The following is an 18429-nucleotide window of genomic DNA, read 5'->3' as shown; positions in this document are numbered from 1 at the left end:
TGAAAGGATGTGTTGTTTGCCTCCAAGTTTTGGCAATCGTGAATGAAGCTGCTGTGAACACCTGTATGTAAGTGTTTGTGTGGACACGAGTTTTCAGTTCCTTTGGGTAAATACCAGGCAGTGTGACTGCTGGATCATATGCTAAGACTATGTTCAGTTTTGTAGAAAACTACCAAACTGTCTCCCAAGTGGCCACACCATTTTTCACCCTTATCAGTATTTGGCATTGTCAGTGTTTTGTTTTTTTGTTTGTTTGTTTGTTTTGGTTCTGGCCATTCTAATAGCGTATCTATTAGGGTATCTCATTTTGCTTTAATTTGCAATTTCCTAGGGGTCGCTAGGAGAAGGACACGACTGAGCAACTTCACTCTCACTTTTCACTTTCATGCATTGGAGGAAATGGCAACCCACTCCAGTGTTTTTGCCTGGAGAATCCCAGGGACAGGGGAGCCTGGTGGGCTGCCGTCTATGGGGTCGCACAGAGTCGGACATGACTGAAGCAACTTAGCAGCAGCAGCAGCAGCAGCAGCAACGACATATGGTATTCAGCATCTTTTCATGATTATTTGCTGTCTGTATATTTTTGTTTGTGAGATGTCTATTCGGAGATTTTACCCACTGGATTGTTTTCCTGTTGCTGAGTTGTTAGAGTTCTTTTTATGTTTTGGATATCTGTCCTTTACCTAGTATGTATTTTGCAAAGATTTTTCTCCCAGTCTGTACATTCTCTCTTTTTTATTTATTTTTAATTGGAGGATAATTGCTTTACAATGTTATGTTGGTTTCTGCCATACAGCAACAAGAATCAGCCACAGGTATACATATGTCCCCTCCCTCTTGAACCTTCCTCCCACCTCCCACCCGTTCCACCCCTCTGGGTTGTCACAGAGACCAGGCTGAGCTTTTTGTGTTAATAAATTCCCACTGGCTATCTGTTTTACATATGGTAATGGCTGTTTCCGTGCTCCTCTCTCAATTTGTCCCATCCTCTCCTTCCTCCACTGTGTCCACAAGTGTGTTCTGCATGTCTTCATCTCTACTGCTGCCCTGCAAATAGGTTCATCAGTAACATCTTTCTAGAGTCCATATATACGTGTTACTATACGATATTTGTTTTGGTGCATCCTAATACTTGTTTATCTTTCATCGTTTAAACTCCAACATCCGCCTCTTCTGAAGTACTTCTGACCTCCAGGTTGATGGCTGTTAAAAAGCTTGGACAGTTTGAACTCTCCCGGCCTGTTTACCATCGACTCTCCGTTGCGCGGTCAGTTGCATCGTAGATGGGATCAAGTCATCAAGCCCAACAGCAGCTCAACCGCAGCCCTCACGTTCTTCCGCGGAATCATCACTCTATCATCTCCTCCGAGTCGGCCGGTGGCCCATCCAAGTTGGCCGGGTCCCGGGGAGCCGATTGGAGCGGCCGAAACATTTTTGCTGACTGCAGTCATGCTCTCCCGGCCCGTTTGCTGGAATAGACACAGACACCGATTGGGTCACGCTGAAGACATTCCTGTCTTGTGAAGCAAGTCTGTTTGTATTTTAGGTTTGCCAGGACTAATGAATTAAAACATTTGGACGCTCCGCAACTTGCTGTTTATCAATGCCTCTTGACAGGAGGAGGGTTTTTCTTTTGCGCTTGCTTTTTCTAGAAGCATGACAACATCCTGGCTGCGGGAGAGGCAAGGAAAGGAGAGAGGGGTCGTGGAGGGAAGCGGAACAGGGAGAGGCCCCGTGGGACGCTGGGGTCTGGGGGACAGCAGGTAGCAGCGAGCCGCCCTCCCAGCTGTCACTGCTGCTCAGATTGTCACGCTGCTATGTGGCAGGTGCAGCCTGGTCTGCCACTAGGTCTCTACTCCACAAAGGCAGCAACCGGCCAAGGCAGTGGCTGGCCCTGGATTACACGAGTCCAGACACTCGACTAAGTGAGGTAAGGCGACAGGTGTGAAAGGCCAACGAAACGCTCAGAGCACCAGCAACTTCACCAAAGCTCTGCTACCGCCCCGAGGAGGAATCAGCCCATTTCCCCCAGGCGGTGTGATGAAAAGGCAAGTGGGTGCAGGGGCTGACACCGTGTGGAACTCCAGATCCACCCAACTTTGCCGCCCGCCATCCTTTGGGAGGCAGACAGATGTTCTCCGTTGTGTGGAGGGGAGGGGCTCTAATTGGCTGTGTTGATCAATTTCATTCTCCCCCACCCCTTGGCTGGAAACCCTGCCAGGGATCTATCTACAAAACCCCTGGAGGCAAATTTCCACCCCTTGTGGTTTCTGTCTTGGTGCAAGAAAGCACTGGGAGACTTAGCCAAAGGAGGAGTGAAGCTTTTCACCCTCAGATGTTCCGATAATATGGTTTGGTGATGGTACAGGGTGTGATGATAAGACTTTTTCTTTTGGCTGCAACTTTAAGGGGATTTTTATTGTTTGTTTTGTTTAATTTGAGACAGTCTGTTCTATTCCCTAGGAACAGGTGGCTAACGAGATGGTTGATTCTAACCAGACGAGACTACACACAAATGTATGTCAGAGCTAAGATAAAGCAAATTTTGAGTCAAGTAACAGTGATTTTATATTACCCTTTTCTTGAGTCGAATGTTTCATGTTAATCCTTTTTTCTAACTTAGAATGACATGACTTGGAGTGCTTAATGGTTCATTGCTACTTGTAGTGTTAAATGAATGGGCCAACTATGATTCTAACTGGGTGATAAACAGTCGCTGGTTTTTCTCCAAAGCTATGCTAGGTGTTTAATATAAGCCTGTTCTCTTTTCATGTACTGGGTAAGATGATTCCATATGTATGTATGTCTAAATATACGTATGTATATATATATGCATTTGCTTTGACTCTATAAATAATTGTAAAAACAAAATTCAGTTTTCTAGAACACTATTTTTAGATAGAGAAAAGTTATGGGAAAGAATCAGAAACCTTGCTGTGAGAAAATGCCCTGCTACAGCAGTTCCCAGAATCTCACTAAGGATGGGTAAATAGATGATTTATATATTGCCATTTTTAGAAACATTTTCCTTAAAATATCATTCAGAGTTTTTGGTTTACTGTCTCCATGAGAAGGAAAATAGAAGGCTTAGGGGGATGCTTGATTAAAAATAGAGACGTTAAATACATGAGTTTAAATGGCAGAGATATCGTGTATTTATAATATCTTTTCCTAGTTCCATTGAATAAAAACAAATATCTTTGTTAAAATGTATTTGGGCTAAATTCTCTTATTTTAACAAAGAAATATTCATATATTTTCACCTACCCCAATCCATTTTATCTGTAGTATGTTTTTCCATTCATTTCTATCTTAGTTTATTAATTCAATGATAATTTAGTTTGTGGGGTGGCGTATGCGTAGGATGTTTTAGGATTTGTCTTTTGTTTATATTATATGTTGTCTTTTGCTTTTATCATATATACTTTAGAAATGTTTGATAGACTTATAGGTAATCAGATATTTAAAGCACATACTATTCATAATATAATGGGGGAATGTCTTTAAGTAGTCTTTGGTATTGAAATAATTAAGTAGTCATTGAAATAATTCCATGATATGATACTCGTTTGTTACCACTCCCAGATCAATAATTCAGATCCAGTTTAGGCTTCTGAGTGTGAAGAACTGTCTGATGCCTTATTAAGGTTCTTTATCCCCCTCAATTAAAAATAAAGCACTATGTAAGACCTCAAAGGGCCAGGGCTGGATGGGTCAGTATAGGAGATATTTTAAAAAGTGAGGTGGGTGGAGATTTTGCTCCATCCTGTAAATCTCACTCTAGATGTATTTCCAAAGCAAATTTTTTTTTATAAGCCAGAAAAAGAATTTTAAATGGAGCAGGTGTAGGGAAAGGAAGCTAGGAGCTAGAAACAGCTTTAAAATAAGAAAACATTGCTTACTAAATTTCTTTTCTAATTTCCAAAGGGCTCTTGGGACGATGTTGGATAAAGTGACCATGGCTCTGTCTTGTCCTTGCAGCTGGAAGACCCAGAGGAAGGCCAAGGCTCAGGTGCCCACATGATCAGCACAGCCAGGGTACCTGCAGATAAGCCAGTACGCATTGCCTTCAGCCTCGATAATGCTGCAGGTATGCTCTGCTCTGAGGAAAAGAGCCCCCCTACCACCACCCTGCCTCCTGCCTTCTTACCATCATCTTTTTCATGAAGGGTATTTAAAAATGCATGCCTGGGGACTTCCCTGGCAGTCCGGTGGTTAGGACTCTGCACTTCCTCTGCAGGGGCTACAGGTTCGATCCTTGGTCAGGGAACTAAGATCTTGCATGCTGCATGACCTAAAAAAGAGCATGCCTGGTATGACCCAGTGATGGGGAGTATGGTTTTTTTTTTTTTAATCACGCATTGTTGAAGTGTGGCTTCCAGAAATCCCTCTGGTGATATTTCCATCTCCAAACTTTGGGTGGTTGGAGCACATTTCTTTTTCACTTTCTCCGTTTTCGCTTTCTTTTATTATAAAATTCATGGAGCTATAACAATTTCAAAGGAGAGCAAATTATGTCATTGTTCAAACTGCATGAGGAAACGTGTACTAAGAGCTGGCAGTTGGCTAGGTAAGATAAAAATATCACTGTCCTGGTTCCAGCAGCATTTCCTGAAGCCCAGTCCTAAATGCTGGTTTCTTGCTGGTGCTCCCACACTTCCGGCTAAATAGACTCCAACGGGAGTGATGAATGGGACAGGTGAGGCGAACCCTCTTGAAATAGTCCCGTCTGAGGTGAGGCTGCCATACTTAGAGCCCTGTGTCATGGCTTCCTTCAGTGACCTCTTAACATGCATATTCAGTTGCACCCCCTTTGACAGGGGACCCCAGGTGGTGTGAGGTCACAGCCTCGAGGAAGGGAAGGCTTGGGTTTCTTCCACTGGCATCAGCTTTTGCCTGCAGTCTAATGTCATCCGTTAAAGTCACATAATCATACACTTTAAACCACATCATCATTGAAACCTTAGATCTTCTGAGAATTGATTCTTTCCTTCCCTCTTTCTTCCTTCCTTCCTTCTTTCTTACGGTGCTCCTGGAGGAAGGAACAGTTTAAAAAGTAATGATTGAAAGGGGACGAAGTAATACCGGGTAAGGATCTGGGCTCTGTGATGTCTGACATTACACAGCCCATTCAGACTTGACCACATGTGCGCAGTCGCTCAGTCTTTGCGACGCTGACTGCAGCCCACCAGGCTCCCTTGTCCATGGAGTTTTCTAGGCAAGGATACTGGAGTGGGTTGCCATTTCCTCCTCCATCAGACTTTATTAGACTGCATGGTTATGATGGTGACAATTACCCTGGGGTTCCTAGACTGTGCAACCCCCAGTGGTGGATTCGTTCTAGAGGTGAAAGAGGTGAAGCCTTGATTCTTTATCACCTACTTTTCTGACACTTTTTCCATGGCTGCTGTTATGCTGTATTCCCACTCAATGTTGCCCTGAAAGACAATGGTGAAGGGAAATCCTCCCAACTGGCGAATCAACACATCCCAACTTAGAAATGACAATGACTATCAGTTGCATTTGTCTTTTCACTAGACTTTCATTTATACTATTTCTGATCTTTGGAATAACCATGCTATGTACCTATTAGTATTCTTAATTTGCAGAGACAAAGACTGAAGTCCAGAGACCACGCTGTTAGTAAATAACAGAGTTATGATTTAAACTCTCATCCCTGGACTGGACTGTTTAAACCCTCTCCATTATTCCAAGCTGTGTCTCTAAGAAGAAAAAGGAAACTACATGTGTAGGGAGAAAGAGTCTGTAAGAACTCTCTATACTTTCTACTCAATTTATCTATAAACCTAAAACTGCTCTGAAGAATGAAGTCTCTTGTTAAAACAAAAAGAAAAACCAAACAACAAAAAAAGAAAAGCTCCTTCTGTTTTTATGCACTTTATAAATGCAAGATTTTGAGGAGTAACAAGTGCTTGATTGTCTGGCTCTCAAGACAGACACATGTAAACCCAAACTCCAGGGAGAAAGCAAATGTACAATTTTCTTCCTTGTGCTCGTGTTCCACATGAGCAAGACAAGTCCTGTTATAATCAACAGAGTTCCAGAGAAAATGTAGTATATAAAGCTTGTTTGTTCTAAATAGTATGATTATGTCATAATTTGGGATGACACAAATAAATGTGCCCTCATTTTCATTTTAACAAAATTAATGCACAGAAAAGAGCCATGGAGAGAGGAGGCTCTTGCTCTCTGGGTTGCATGAATAGATTCTTCCTTGAAATACAAGATGTACAACTTGTAATTAATTTACCATCATCTTTTGAGCACTGAGAATTCCTGCATATTTTTCATCAGTCAATTTTGATTGGTTTGTTCCAGTCTCTTTCAAATGTCCCAAGAATGTCCACTTCTGAAATTCATGGGTTTTTTTGATATGCTGGCTTCCAATAAGGGTTGTCATTTATTTCAAGTAATTCCTGCCTTTTACCCCTACAGAAGGACGCTTATGAAGTTTTATGAACAACCTTCTAAAATTAAATTTTAAAAAGGATCAATGCATTCCCATAGATCTAGATAAAGCACCTAACTAGAGAATCCAAGACAGTAGTTAGAGTTCCCTGTTTCTCAATCTTTCTTAAAATAATCATCGGAGAGCACTCATCAAAAATGTATGTTCCATGGCCCTACTCCTACTGCAGTGAGTTCTGACCGAAGTCCAACAATCTGTATTTCCTAATGCACCTGAAGTTACAAGTGTACAGAAAGATGCTTTGCAGACACTTGGGGACACTCCCTCTGAATTCTTGAGTGAGGAGTGTGTCACACCACGCAGCACTTGCCATCACACGCACTGTGCATGCCTTTTGCATTCCAGTGCATGTGGTCTATAGACCACGCATGTAGGGGCGAAACAAAGGAAAACATCTCATTTATAATAAGTGAGAAAACCAAGTAAACTTTTAAAAAGTAATTCCATATTATTGAATTTATTGTGGGGAGTAAGGAGAGTCCACGAGAAAAGGAGACATCTTTGTCTGTGAATGTTGACTTGTTCATTTCTCATAAGCCTAATGCAGTGCTTATTCCTCTAGTCATCTTTTATTTTTCTTCATATTCTTCTGAGACAATTTAGTGTAAAAGTTAAGGGCCTAGGACTTTGGAACTAGTGAGGGGTGGTTTCCAGATTCATTTCCATCACTGTTTGTATGATCTTGCATAAATCACTCAACTTTTCTGAACTTCAGTTTCCCGTATGTGTTTAGTAATAACTCATAGAGTTGTTGGAAGAATTAATAACACTATATAGATAAAGGGGGCTTCCCAGGTGGCTCAGTGGTAAAGAATCCACCTGCAATGCAGGAGATGTGGGTTCGATCCTGGGTGGGGAAGACCCCCTGGTGAAGGAAATGACAACCTACTCCTGTATTCTAGCCTGGGAGTCCCCCTGGACAGAGGAGCCTGGTGGGCTACAGTCCATGGGGTTGCAAAGAGTCAGACATGATTTAGTGACTCAAACAATAATAGCAATGTCGATAAAGCATTTAGCATCATGTTTGATACAAATTAAGGACTAAACTAGCCCCTGTGTTAATGGTGACTGATTCTGGAGAATTAAGCAAAGTATAAACCACGAAGCAGCTGTATGTTTCACCTACATCTCACACTTGTATCTCATGTCAAGATAGGGTTTACAGGATAAATGAGCTGCAACTATTTAGCGACTCCTTATTCACTTGGTTGGAGAAGGCAATGGCAAGCCACTCCAGTACTCTTGCCTAGAAAATCCCATGGATGGAGGAGCCTGGTGGGCTACAGTCCATGGGGTCGCCACGAGTCGGTCATGACTGAACGACTTCACTTTCACTTTTTACTTTCACGCAAGATTGTGGGTGTCTCTGCTTCTGCTCTTATTAATTAGCTGAGCTTTACTTAGTTTCTGTATTTCTAGTGCTCTGTCAAAGTCGGGTGGGCTGTGCAACAGAGAAGTACAATGAGATCTCCTATGGGTTTTAAAAGGCAGAGAGATTTGGGGAAAAATCTGTCACCCAGAGCAGATGGGTACAGCTTCTTGGAAGATGTGATAGTCATCCTGGGCTTGAAGGCAGGTAGGGTATAGAAAGAGAGTGTAGGAAAGATAGCATTTCTGGAAATCAGGTGTAAAAAAAGGAAGCTACACATCTTCTGGGGTTTCCCTGGTGGCTCAGCAGTAAAGAATGCGCCTGCAATGCAGACGATGCGGATTTGATCCCTGAGCTGGGAAGATCCCCTGGAGAAGGAAATGGCAACCCACTCCAGTATTCTTCCCTAGGAAATCCCAGGGGCAGAGGAGTCTAGTAGGCTATAGTCCAGGGGGTCGAAAAGAGTCGGACATGACTTAGTGACTAAACAACAACAATAACAACAACACATCTTTTAACAATTCTTCTTTTCTCCTTCAGACAGAAATCATTAGCAAAACCTAAGTCAGGAAGAGCACAATTTGTTCAGGAAATGCTTAAACTCTCTACAACTGGAGCAGAGGTCTGAACTGTGGAAGAGTAACCGGACATTTACTAAGCCCCTCTCTGAGCTGGGCATTTTGCTCAAAGTTTGTTTGCAATTCAGTTCAGTTGCTCGCTTTGTTTTAGATAGCAGTAAACTTGCCTGGAAAATCCCATGGACGGAGGAGCCTGGAAGGCTGCAGTCCATGGGGTTGCTAGAGTTGGACACGACTGAGCAACTTCACTTTCACTTTTCACTTTCATGCATTGGAGAAGGAAATGGCAACCCACTCCAGTGTTCTTGCCTGGAGAGTCCCAGGGATGAGGGAGCCTGGTGGGCTGCCATCTATGGGGTCACACAGAGTTGGACACGACTGAAGCAACTTAGCAGTAGCAAACTAGCATTACCACAGAGAAGGCAATGGCACCCCACTCCGGTACTCTTGCCTGGAAAATCCCATGGACAGAGGAGCCTGGTAGGCTGCAGTCCATGGGGTTGCTCACTTTCACTTTTCACTTTCATGCATTGGAGAAGGAAATGGCAACCTACTCCAGTGTTCTTGCCTGGAGAATCCCAGGGACGGGGAAGCCTGGTGGGCTGCGGTCTGTGGGGTCGCACAGAGTCGGACACGACTGAAGCGACTTAGCAGCAGCAGCAGCAGCATTACCAAGTCAATCAAGAGAGTGCAATGAAAGAGTTTGTTTTGATCAGAAGCAGCAGAGTGTCAAGAATTCTTGAGCAAGGGAGTAATATGATGAAAATGGTAAGTGTTCAATTGATATAGCCTGGAATGTGAGGATATGAGAGAATGGAAGAGGCTTCTTATCATGGCACACAGATAAAGTGGTAAAAGCCTGGATTAGAGAATGGGATGGGATGACTGAATTCAGACTACATTTTGAAAGAAGAGTTGGAAAGACTTGGTGACAGACTGGCCTGGGAGATGGGGAATTGATCATTGATAGCAAAATGAGCCACAAGTCTCCAAAAAGACTATGGACTCCAAGGGGTTAAATAAAGGTAGTCCGTTTTTAGCGGGGAAAAAAGTACCTTTTAAAATACAATCACCATTTCTAGCCTAAGACTAGAATGCTTTATTAAGTAACATTTAGCTAACCGTAACTGCCAGAGGCAGCAATGCTTGTCTTTCTTTTTTTTTTAAAGAATAAATTTTATTGGAACGTCCCTGACAGTACAGTGATTAAGACTTTGTCTTCCGATGCAGGAGGTTCGGGTTTGATCCCTGGTCAGGGAGCTAAGATCTAACATGGGTCTGGGCCAAAAAACCTAAATCATAAAACAGAAGCTATATTGCAACAAATTCAATAAAGACTTTAAAAATGGTCCACATCAAAAAAAAAAAAAAAAAAAAGAATCTTAAAAAAATTTAATTTTAAATTTATTTGGCTGTACCCTGTGGCTTTGTAGGATCTGGGAATCTCAGTTCCCAGACCAGGGATCAAACCTTGGCCTTGTACAGTGAAAGCTTGGAGTCCTAACCACTGGACTGCAAGGAAATTCCCAGCAATGCTTGTCTTTAATAAACCAATGATATAACTTGTATTGCCTCCAAACTTCAAATTCCAAGAGTTGACTTTCTAAATAGGGACTTTCATGGAGTCAGTTTTCCTCAACAGAAAATGTGCAGAAGAGAAATATGGATCACATCTCTTGGGTTATTAGGAAGAATAACCTGGCCCTTCTCCAATTAGAATTTAGAGTCTGATGGACATGCGGATTTGATGTTAATTACTTGAGAATTTTCCTTATCTTCAGTGGAGCCAAAATCTGGCACACTTTTGAAGAAAATCTAGACCTTGGTGTTAAAAAATTTTCTTATTATTGTAGTCAGAGATACTTATTATTTAGAGTCAGAAATATAAGCCCAAGCTCATAGCTTTCAACATTTTTTTTTTTTAAATCCAGGTCTGATTTCATTAGAAGACATTTAGTTAAAAAAATCAAGACTCACTCTGTTTATGTAAACTGTTTTGTCCCCACAAACCAGGTGTTTTGTGTGGCAGTGGGAATTATGTGGAGTAGCTGAAACAGCTATCCTTGAATCTAATTTAACTGGATATTATATGAATGTCTCTTTGGAAGCAAGATTTACACTTGCAAAACTAGCTCTCAGCAAAACTGTGATACAGGTGAAGTGTCCCTTGTCATTGTTTCCTTCCTTTGACTTCTTCTACCTTTGGTATCTTTTGGTGTTATTTCTCTTTTCCTTCTCAGGGTCCCAAAGTTTCCATACTCCCTTCTCTTCACATTTCAATCCTTGTTTTCAGGAAAGAGCCTGGAAAACCTGATTCATGCTAAGCAATAAGTAAATGTCAAGACTGACCCTTTTCTCTCTCTCGGTGTGTTTGTGCGTATCCATGGGGGAATCAGTAGGAAGCCTAGGGATCAAGTTCCTGCGGGAATTCTACCAGCCAACTTGGTAAGGGTGGCATTTGAGGACATGGGCTGGGTGAGTCTCTTTGCATTTTCCTGAGTCACATTCTGTCCCAATTCTGACCCTACTTTGAGTTCATCTCTCATGAGCTGACAACAATCAGCTGAAAACCACTCAAGCTCTTAGAAGTGGGGGTGTGATCTCCTATATTTATATTCTTTTCAGCAGCAGTCCCCAAGCTTTTTGGCACCAGGGACCAGTTTCGTGGAAGACGATATTTCCACAGAAGGAGGGGTAGGTTTTAGGATGATTCAAGCACATCACACTTCTTGTGCACTTTATTTCTATTATTATTATATTAGTTCCATCTCAGATCATGAGGCTTTGGATCCCAGGTGTTGGGGATCCCTGATCTATAGAACACAGAGTAGAGAACCCTAGTTAGAACTTAATAAATACTATAAAATCTATAATACAATATCGATAACCCCTCTGAGTTCGTGCTTCTGATACCAGGTGAAGATTTTTTGAGATACAGCTGGATTTATTGGTTGGAATCTGTTGCTTAAGGCTGTAAAGAAACGATCAGAGTGGAAATGAATGCTTATGGAGTTCCTGGGTGCTTTTGCTTGTACTATCTCATCAATTTAGTCCAAGTGACAACTCTGCTGAAAAGATGTTATTATACCCATTTTACAGAAGTGGAAATGTTGGCTAAGGAAGGTTAAATAACTTGTGGAGGCACTAGTGGTAAAGAACTCACCTGCTAATGCAGACAGCGGACAGAAGAGGCACGTGTTTGATCCCTGGGTTGGGAAGATCCCATGGAGGAGAACATGGCAACCCACTCCAGTATTCTTGCCTGGAGAATCCCATGAACAGGGGAGCCTGGTGGGCTACAGTTCATGGGGTTGCAAAGAGTTGGACACGACTGAAGCGACTTAGCACGCAGGCACTCTAATCAAGTCTCTGATAAATAATGGGAAAAGATTCAAAGCCAGGCCCTTGGGGTTAATTTTACTTTATTACCCATTTAGAGGTAGGGTCCAGGTAGCACAGTGGTAAAGAATTTGCCTGCCAATGCAGGAGACACAAGAGACGAGGGTTTGATCCCTGGGTCGGGAAGATCCCCTGGAGGAGGAAATGGCAAGCCGCTCCTGTATACTTGCCTAGGAAATTCCATGGACAGAGGAGCCTGGCAGGCTATAGTCCACGGGGTCACAAAGAATCAGACATGCCTGAGTGCAAGCAAGGCAAGAAGGAATCCAAGTAATAAACAAATGAGTGTTCCTGATGGCAAATGGCTTCCCTGGTAGTCCTGGGAGACGATGAGGGAAAGTTCGTTCAGATACGTTTTCACAGAGTAGTAAAGAAGAAAGGGAGAGGTAAATTCTATTTAGTGGTGTGCTGAGAAATAAATGTATTTCCAAAGGGTTCTTGGAACACAGGTTTCTGAGTAAGTGACTATGTTTCTAAGCTGAAAGTGAAAGTCAAATCGCTCAGTCGTGTCTGACTCTTTGTGACACCAAGCTCCTCTGTCCATGGGATTTTTCAGGCAAGAGTACTGGCGTGGGTTGCCATTTCCTTCTCCAAGGGATTTTCCCAACCCAAGGATCGAACCTGGGTCTCCAGCATTGCAGACAGAAGCTTTACTGTCTGAGCCACCAGGGAAGCCCGTTTCTAAGCTAAATAAGTCCAAAAATTCTTACAAAAGAATAAATCAATAAGATTCACAAAATGATAGCTACAATGATAGTGACTAGAAGAGTGTTTCATAGAAATATAAAATCTATGTTTAAACTTAAAAAGGTCTCTCCATGCAGAGAAATATCACTCAGTCTATTTGATATATGATCTGTTTGCCTGATAGTTTTAGGTACTGGTTACAGTAATATGGTGATTTTTACTAATTGACAACCTACTAGGTATCATACCAAAGCTGTACCTTTATCCATATCTGTATCGCTAGTCCTAATTATATGGGCCCTGAAAATTCAATGTGTATTAAAGCAGTCTCATCTCGAATGTTTAACAAGCAGAAAACAAAGTTTAAAAAAAGGATGAAGTGTTTCAAAACGATATAATGCTCTAACAAGAACCAAGCTATCTATAAATCTTAAAATAGCTTTTTGATGTATTAGTAATGTGAGTTGGCCGCCCTATGTCATTTATTTATTTCTAAAAATAATGTGAATCTTTAGATTTCAAACAAAAGTACTCAAAAGACTTTTCATGTGTAACTTAAAATTTTTTTAAACATTATTTTATATAATGTTTGCTTTGATAGGGAAGTAAAGACAAACCCTTTTAAAATTCAGATTTGAATGAAGAGATTAAACCTTAAAGACCTGAAGTTATGGCCACACCAGGGAAATCTTTAACTTGGCATCAGATCAGATCAGTCGCTCAGTCGTGTCGGACTCTTTGCGACCCCATGAATCGCAGCATGCCAGGCCTCCCTGTCCATGACCAACTCCCGGAGTTCACTCAGACTCACGTCCATCTAGTCAGTGATGCCATCCAGCCATCTCATCCTCTGTCGTCCCCTTCTCCTCTTGCCCCCAATCCCTCCCAGCATCAGAGTCTTTTCCAATGAGTCAACTCTTCGCATGAGGTGGCCAAAGTACTGGAGTTTCGGCTTCAGCATCATCCCCTCCAAAGAAATCCCAGGGCTGATCTCTTTCAGAATGGACTGGTTGGATCTCCTTGCAGTCCAAGGGACTCTCAGGAGTCTTCTCCAACACCACAGTTCAAAAGCATCAATTCTTCAGTGCTCAGCTTTCTTCACAGTTCAACTCTCACATCCATACATGACCACAGGAAAAACCATAGCCTTGACTAGACGAAACTTTGTTGGCAAAGTAATGTCTCTGCTTTTGAATATGCTATCTAGGTTGGTCATAACTTTCCTTCCAAGGAGTAAGCATCTTTCAATTTCATGGCTGCAGTCACCATCTGTAGTGATTTTGGAGCCCAGAAAAATGAAGTCTGACACTGTTTCCACTGTTTCCCCATCCATTTCCCATGAAGTGATGGGACCGGATGTGATGATCTTTGTTTTCTGAATGTTGAGCTTTAAGCCAACTTTTTCACTCTCCACTTTCACTTTCATCAAGAGGCTTTTTAGTTCCTCTTCACTTTCTGCCATAAGGGTGTTGTCATCTGCATATCTGAGGTTATTGATATTTCTCCCGGCAATCTTGATTCCAGGTGAGTTAAATTACATAGAGTACTGAATTACTCTAATTCAGTAATTAGAGTCGGTGATCTTGATCTTACCTGTTCTCATTGGATTATTCAGATGATGAAGATAATACCCTTAATCCACACCATTATACATATACTCACGCATGCCTGCATGCGCGCTCACACACACACACACATACCCCTTCTCTCGCCGTTACAACTTTGGCTGAGTTTATGGTGAAAAGATGGAAAGTAAACGCGATTATCTTAAGCATTCATTATTACTACTGATTATTTCCTAGGTGCTAGGCTTTAGGCTAAATGATTGACATATGAATTCCTTTACTAATAATAAATCTGAGACAGAGAATGTCACACCCATTTTGCAGAGGAGAAAACTGAGTCTCCAAGAGATGTTGATCTTCCACTCTCACCACTTAAAGAGTGGCCAACTTGAGATTCAAATGCAGGTCTATCTATCCTACCGAGTGGCACTGGCCCATGTAATTAGTGGTTAGGAGTCTACACAAGCAAACAGTAAACAGGAAAGGTTTTGGACGAGCCTCTGCACTGTGGGCACCGCCCAAACTCTTGCCTCTCTAGTGTCAGCTTGCCCCTGATGTATCTTGAAAGACAGTCTCCTGGGCACCAGCACCAGGGGTTGTCCTGTAGGTAGGACAACAATTTGTGGAGGCATGGTGCAAAAATTCTGGGGCTCTTGGTTCAAAAGTTACTAAGAATTTCAAGACAGCATACTCAGATCATTAAGCCAAGTGTGGACCGCCTGTGAAGGGCAATTGCAATTGTGTGGGTGCATTCCCAGGAAGCCGGCTCTGGCTGCCGGACGTGTAGACGCATTGAATGGATTCTATGCCAGCTGTCTCTCAGCTTCTTGGTTGGGGAGTGGAGTGAGGCTTGGGAATTTTCTCTGATCGTGACTTCTTCCTCTCCTGAGGTCATCTTCTCTGGGTGGAGAGCTACACTTGTTTTACCAAGGATTTAGAGTTTGGAAGGCTAGATAGACTTAGTTGTATGTAGGATTGGGGGCACAGGGGTTGAGGGGTAGGGGGAGATGGTTGACTCCAGAGTCCAGTCAAGATGTTGTCTAGAGCAGTTGTTCTCAAACACTGGTTCATAGACATGCTTTGGTTTTGATGAAGTTTTCCTCTCTGATGTTAAGAGAAGTAAGAACATGGTAGTGTGTGTGTGTGATTATGTGTGTCTATAAAGCTAAATTTATCCAATGTTATTGTTGTCGTGGGGCTTCCATGGTGGCTCAGATGGCAAAGAATCTGCTTACAGTGAGGAGGCCTGGGTTCCATCCCTGCATTGGGAAGGTCCCCAGAGGAGCCTGGTGGGCTACAGTCCATGGGGTCGCAGAGTCAGATACAACTGAATGACAGACACACACACACACCACACACAAGGGCATGACTCCCAGTGTTTGGGGGAATGTGTTCCTGGCTCATGAAGTACAAAAGTATGGGAAACTGTGGAGCAGAAGGTGAAGCAGCGCAGGGCAGCATGAGAAGAGCCCTGGGTGGGGTGACACCGCTTATGAGACTCCTTGCCCTTCTTGGGGCCCTTTGTCTTCAGCTCTGCTCTGAGAATCTGGGACCAGATGATTGCCCAGTCCCTTCCAGCTGCAGCATTCTCTGAGAGCTCTGGCTGCATAGCTCTAATTACTAAATATCATCGAGGATTTGGGTTACAGACCCAATGGGTCTTGCTTATCCCATTCATGGAGAATCACAGAGCAGACAATTTAAGGAAATCTGAAACAGAATAACCACCAAAGCAATCCAACAGCTGCTAAATAGATGCTTAGACAAGCCCATCATAAAATGTACTATGGTATGTCATAATGGTTGGGATACCAATCAGAAAGTTCTATCTTAAGTACCATTGACTTAGTCACATTGTGCTGGCAAAACAGGCAGTGAACATCTGTTTATTAAAAAAAAGTCTCTTTCATTCTTTCCTTTATCTTTCATCCTTTTATAAATTCCTGGGGCTACATTTTGCTTGATCCATCAAGCCCACAGTGCCATTTTGAAAAGGAAGCCTATGAATTATTTTCTTAGTGCATTAAAAATGTGATAAAGTAGTGTGCCAGTTGAGCACAGAACCTCAGTCCCTGCCTTGAATATAACAGGTATTCAATAAATATTTGGTAAACAAATACATTTTAAAAGATGTACTTGCATTCTGATTTTTATCACATTATACACATATCTAGCAGCTACTCTCTTTTTTTTTTTTAAACAAAAGCCAAATTTGCCAAGGTGGTGTCTTACATAGCTACTGTACACTCTACTTTGTGCTTCTGGAATTGTCAAAACAAACCTAACTGAACTTACGAACTCTGATCTGATATCACTGTCAAAATGTTTTACAATGATTTGGCCAAATGTTTGTGGAACAGCTGTGCTTCTAGTCTGCCTGAGTCATTTTTCTTCTTTAATTTTGGCCCGATCCAGTGATTCATTATTCTGCTTTTAGAATATTTGCCTATTTTTAAAACCAGTCAGAGAAGGCAGCCACTGTTTAAAAGTAAACACACCACACATCAACTTGGAGCAGCTTTGTAAGCAGCTTTGCAAGCCCTGAAATTCCTGGCTGGCAGGGATGCCAGCTAAACCAGATGGCATCAGGCAGTGAAATACAGGACTGGCTTTCAAACACAGCCAATTCCTTACATCTGTCTTTGGTTTTCTTGTTTCCGCTGCCATTTCCTGCTTGGATTAATCCAACCTGATCCATTCCTTAACAAAAATCTTGCCTTTATTTTCTAAAATATTTTTTATGTGTTTATTTCTATGTCAATCAATCAGACTTTTTTTTTTTCAACTCTAGGAATTCAGTCTTAAGCCTTTACTTATCTGCAAAATTGTCAACTTGGTTCCATGTATGTGCTTCTATTATATATGGTGTGAGTATCAATAAGGACAGATTTTTATAATGGGCTTTATTAATTCTGAGTCATACCAGATATTTGCTGTTTACTATAGTAATAAAGATGAATAATTCCCCTCTCCCCTTTTTATAGTTAAGCAGGAAGGAGCGTGATTTCACAGGGAACAAGGGGGATTAAGTCCCAGGAAGCCTTGAGTTCCATTCCTGGCTTGTCTTCTAGAATTCTAGAATGCACTGTCTACTCTGGTACTTCATAAGAGTGGTTTCTCCTCCTAACAAGTGCCTGCTCATCTATGACTATTAGGGTTGGGGTGCCAAAGTAGAATAGGTTCCCCTTTACCCATGCCAAACAGTGTTGCTGGCCTTGAGCTCAATGAGCTGAAATAATCATTATTTGGGTTATTGTTGATGTTTTATCTCTGTGCGGGGCTTCCCTGGTAGCTCAGACAGTAAAGAATCTGCCTGCAGTCAGGAGGCCTGGGTTTGCACCCTGGGTTGGGAAGATCCCCTGGAGAAGGGAATGGCTACCCACTTCAGTATTCTTGCCTGGAGAATTCCATGGACAGAAGAGTCTGGTAGGCTACAGTTCATGCGATCACAGTTGGACATGACTGAGCGACTAACACTTTCCTCTTTGAGTTACTGATATTTTACTGAAGTCAATTTAAATGCACCTTAAACCAAAATCTGTTTTACAAACGATAGGTTTTATAATAAAGGCTACCTCCAAAGAGTCAATAGAAACAAGGACTATTTCTTTTTTAAAAAACCCTGTTTATTGTCCAATTCTTTGCGAATGATGAGATGGATTGAAAAAGTCACAAAATATTGAGCAGAAGTTGTCACTTCTGAATAGGAAGAGTCCATTTGAAGGATCAGGGGATTGACGTCCTCATTTCAAGGTGAGATGGCCCTCCAGCCTGCAGCGAGGGTCTTGGGAAGAAGGTCCCCCCATTTCTACTTGCTCTCTGAAGCTGCATAGTGTCAATGGACATGGGGGCATTGTCTGGTAGGGACAGGCGCAGATGAATTCACAGTTGTTACCGCATTGTTATTGTCTGAAGCCACTCTTAAGTGGGGGTATGTTACACTTCGTTGTTGTTTATACTACTCTTGGATAAAATGTACCAGATGCTCTTGAGGCATTTGGCAGGGATGAATCCTGTCTTTGTTTGAATCATCTTTCTGGTGATTGTCTTTGGTGCCTTGGAGGAAATGTAATCCCTCAGAAACCTGGACTCTTCTTCTGGATGAAAGTGAAAGTCACTTAGTTTTGTCTGACTCTTGCGACGCCATGGACTATACAGTCCATGGAATACTCCAGGCCAGAATACTAGCCTTTCCCTTCTCCAGGGGATCCTCCCAACCCAGGGATCAAACCCAGGTCTCCCGCATTGCAGGCAGATTCTTTACCAGCTGAGCTACATGGGAAGCCTTTGTCTACTCTTTGTCTACTGCATTTTATTTGGATTATGTTGTCAAGGAGTGGT

At 42.2% G+C, this 18429-nt stretch overlaps 1 protein-coding gene across 2 annotated transcripts in view; it reads left to right on the top strand.

The window, feature by feature from the left end:
* The first annotated feature begins 1665 nt into the window (after positions 1 to 1665).
* Positions 1666 to 18429, top strand: part of MAP3K7CL (MAP3K7 C-terminal like) — a 48017-nt gene continuing 31253 nt past the window's right edge. Inside the window, exons 1-3 of one of the 2 annotated variants that reach the window (XM_019957974.2) lie at positions 1666 to 1930; positions 2464 to 2517; positions 3982 to 4090. In XM_019957974.2, coding sequence (XP_019813533.1) covers positions 2482 to 2517; positions 3982 to 4090 — 145 coding nt within the window. In that variant the 5' untranslated portion in view covers positions 1666 to 1930; positions 2464 to 2481. The remainder of the gene's footprint in view (positions 1931 to 2463; positions 2518 to 3981; positions 4091 to 18429) is intronic. The other variant, XM_019958061.2, reaches the window with a different exon arrangement.

The sequence above is a fragment of the Bos indicus genome, chromosome 1 (assembly GCF_029378745.1).
Source record: "Bos indicus isolate NIAB-ARS_2022 breed Sahiwal x Tharparkar chromosome 1, NIAB-ARS_B.indTharparkar_mat_pri_1.0, whole genome shotgun sequence".
Lineage (NCBI taxonomy): Eukaryota > Metazoa > Chordata > Mammalia > Artiodactyla > Bovidae > Bos > Bos indicus.
This window is presented reverse-complemented; position numbering and strand designations above follow the sequence as displayed.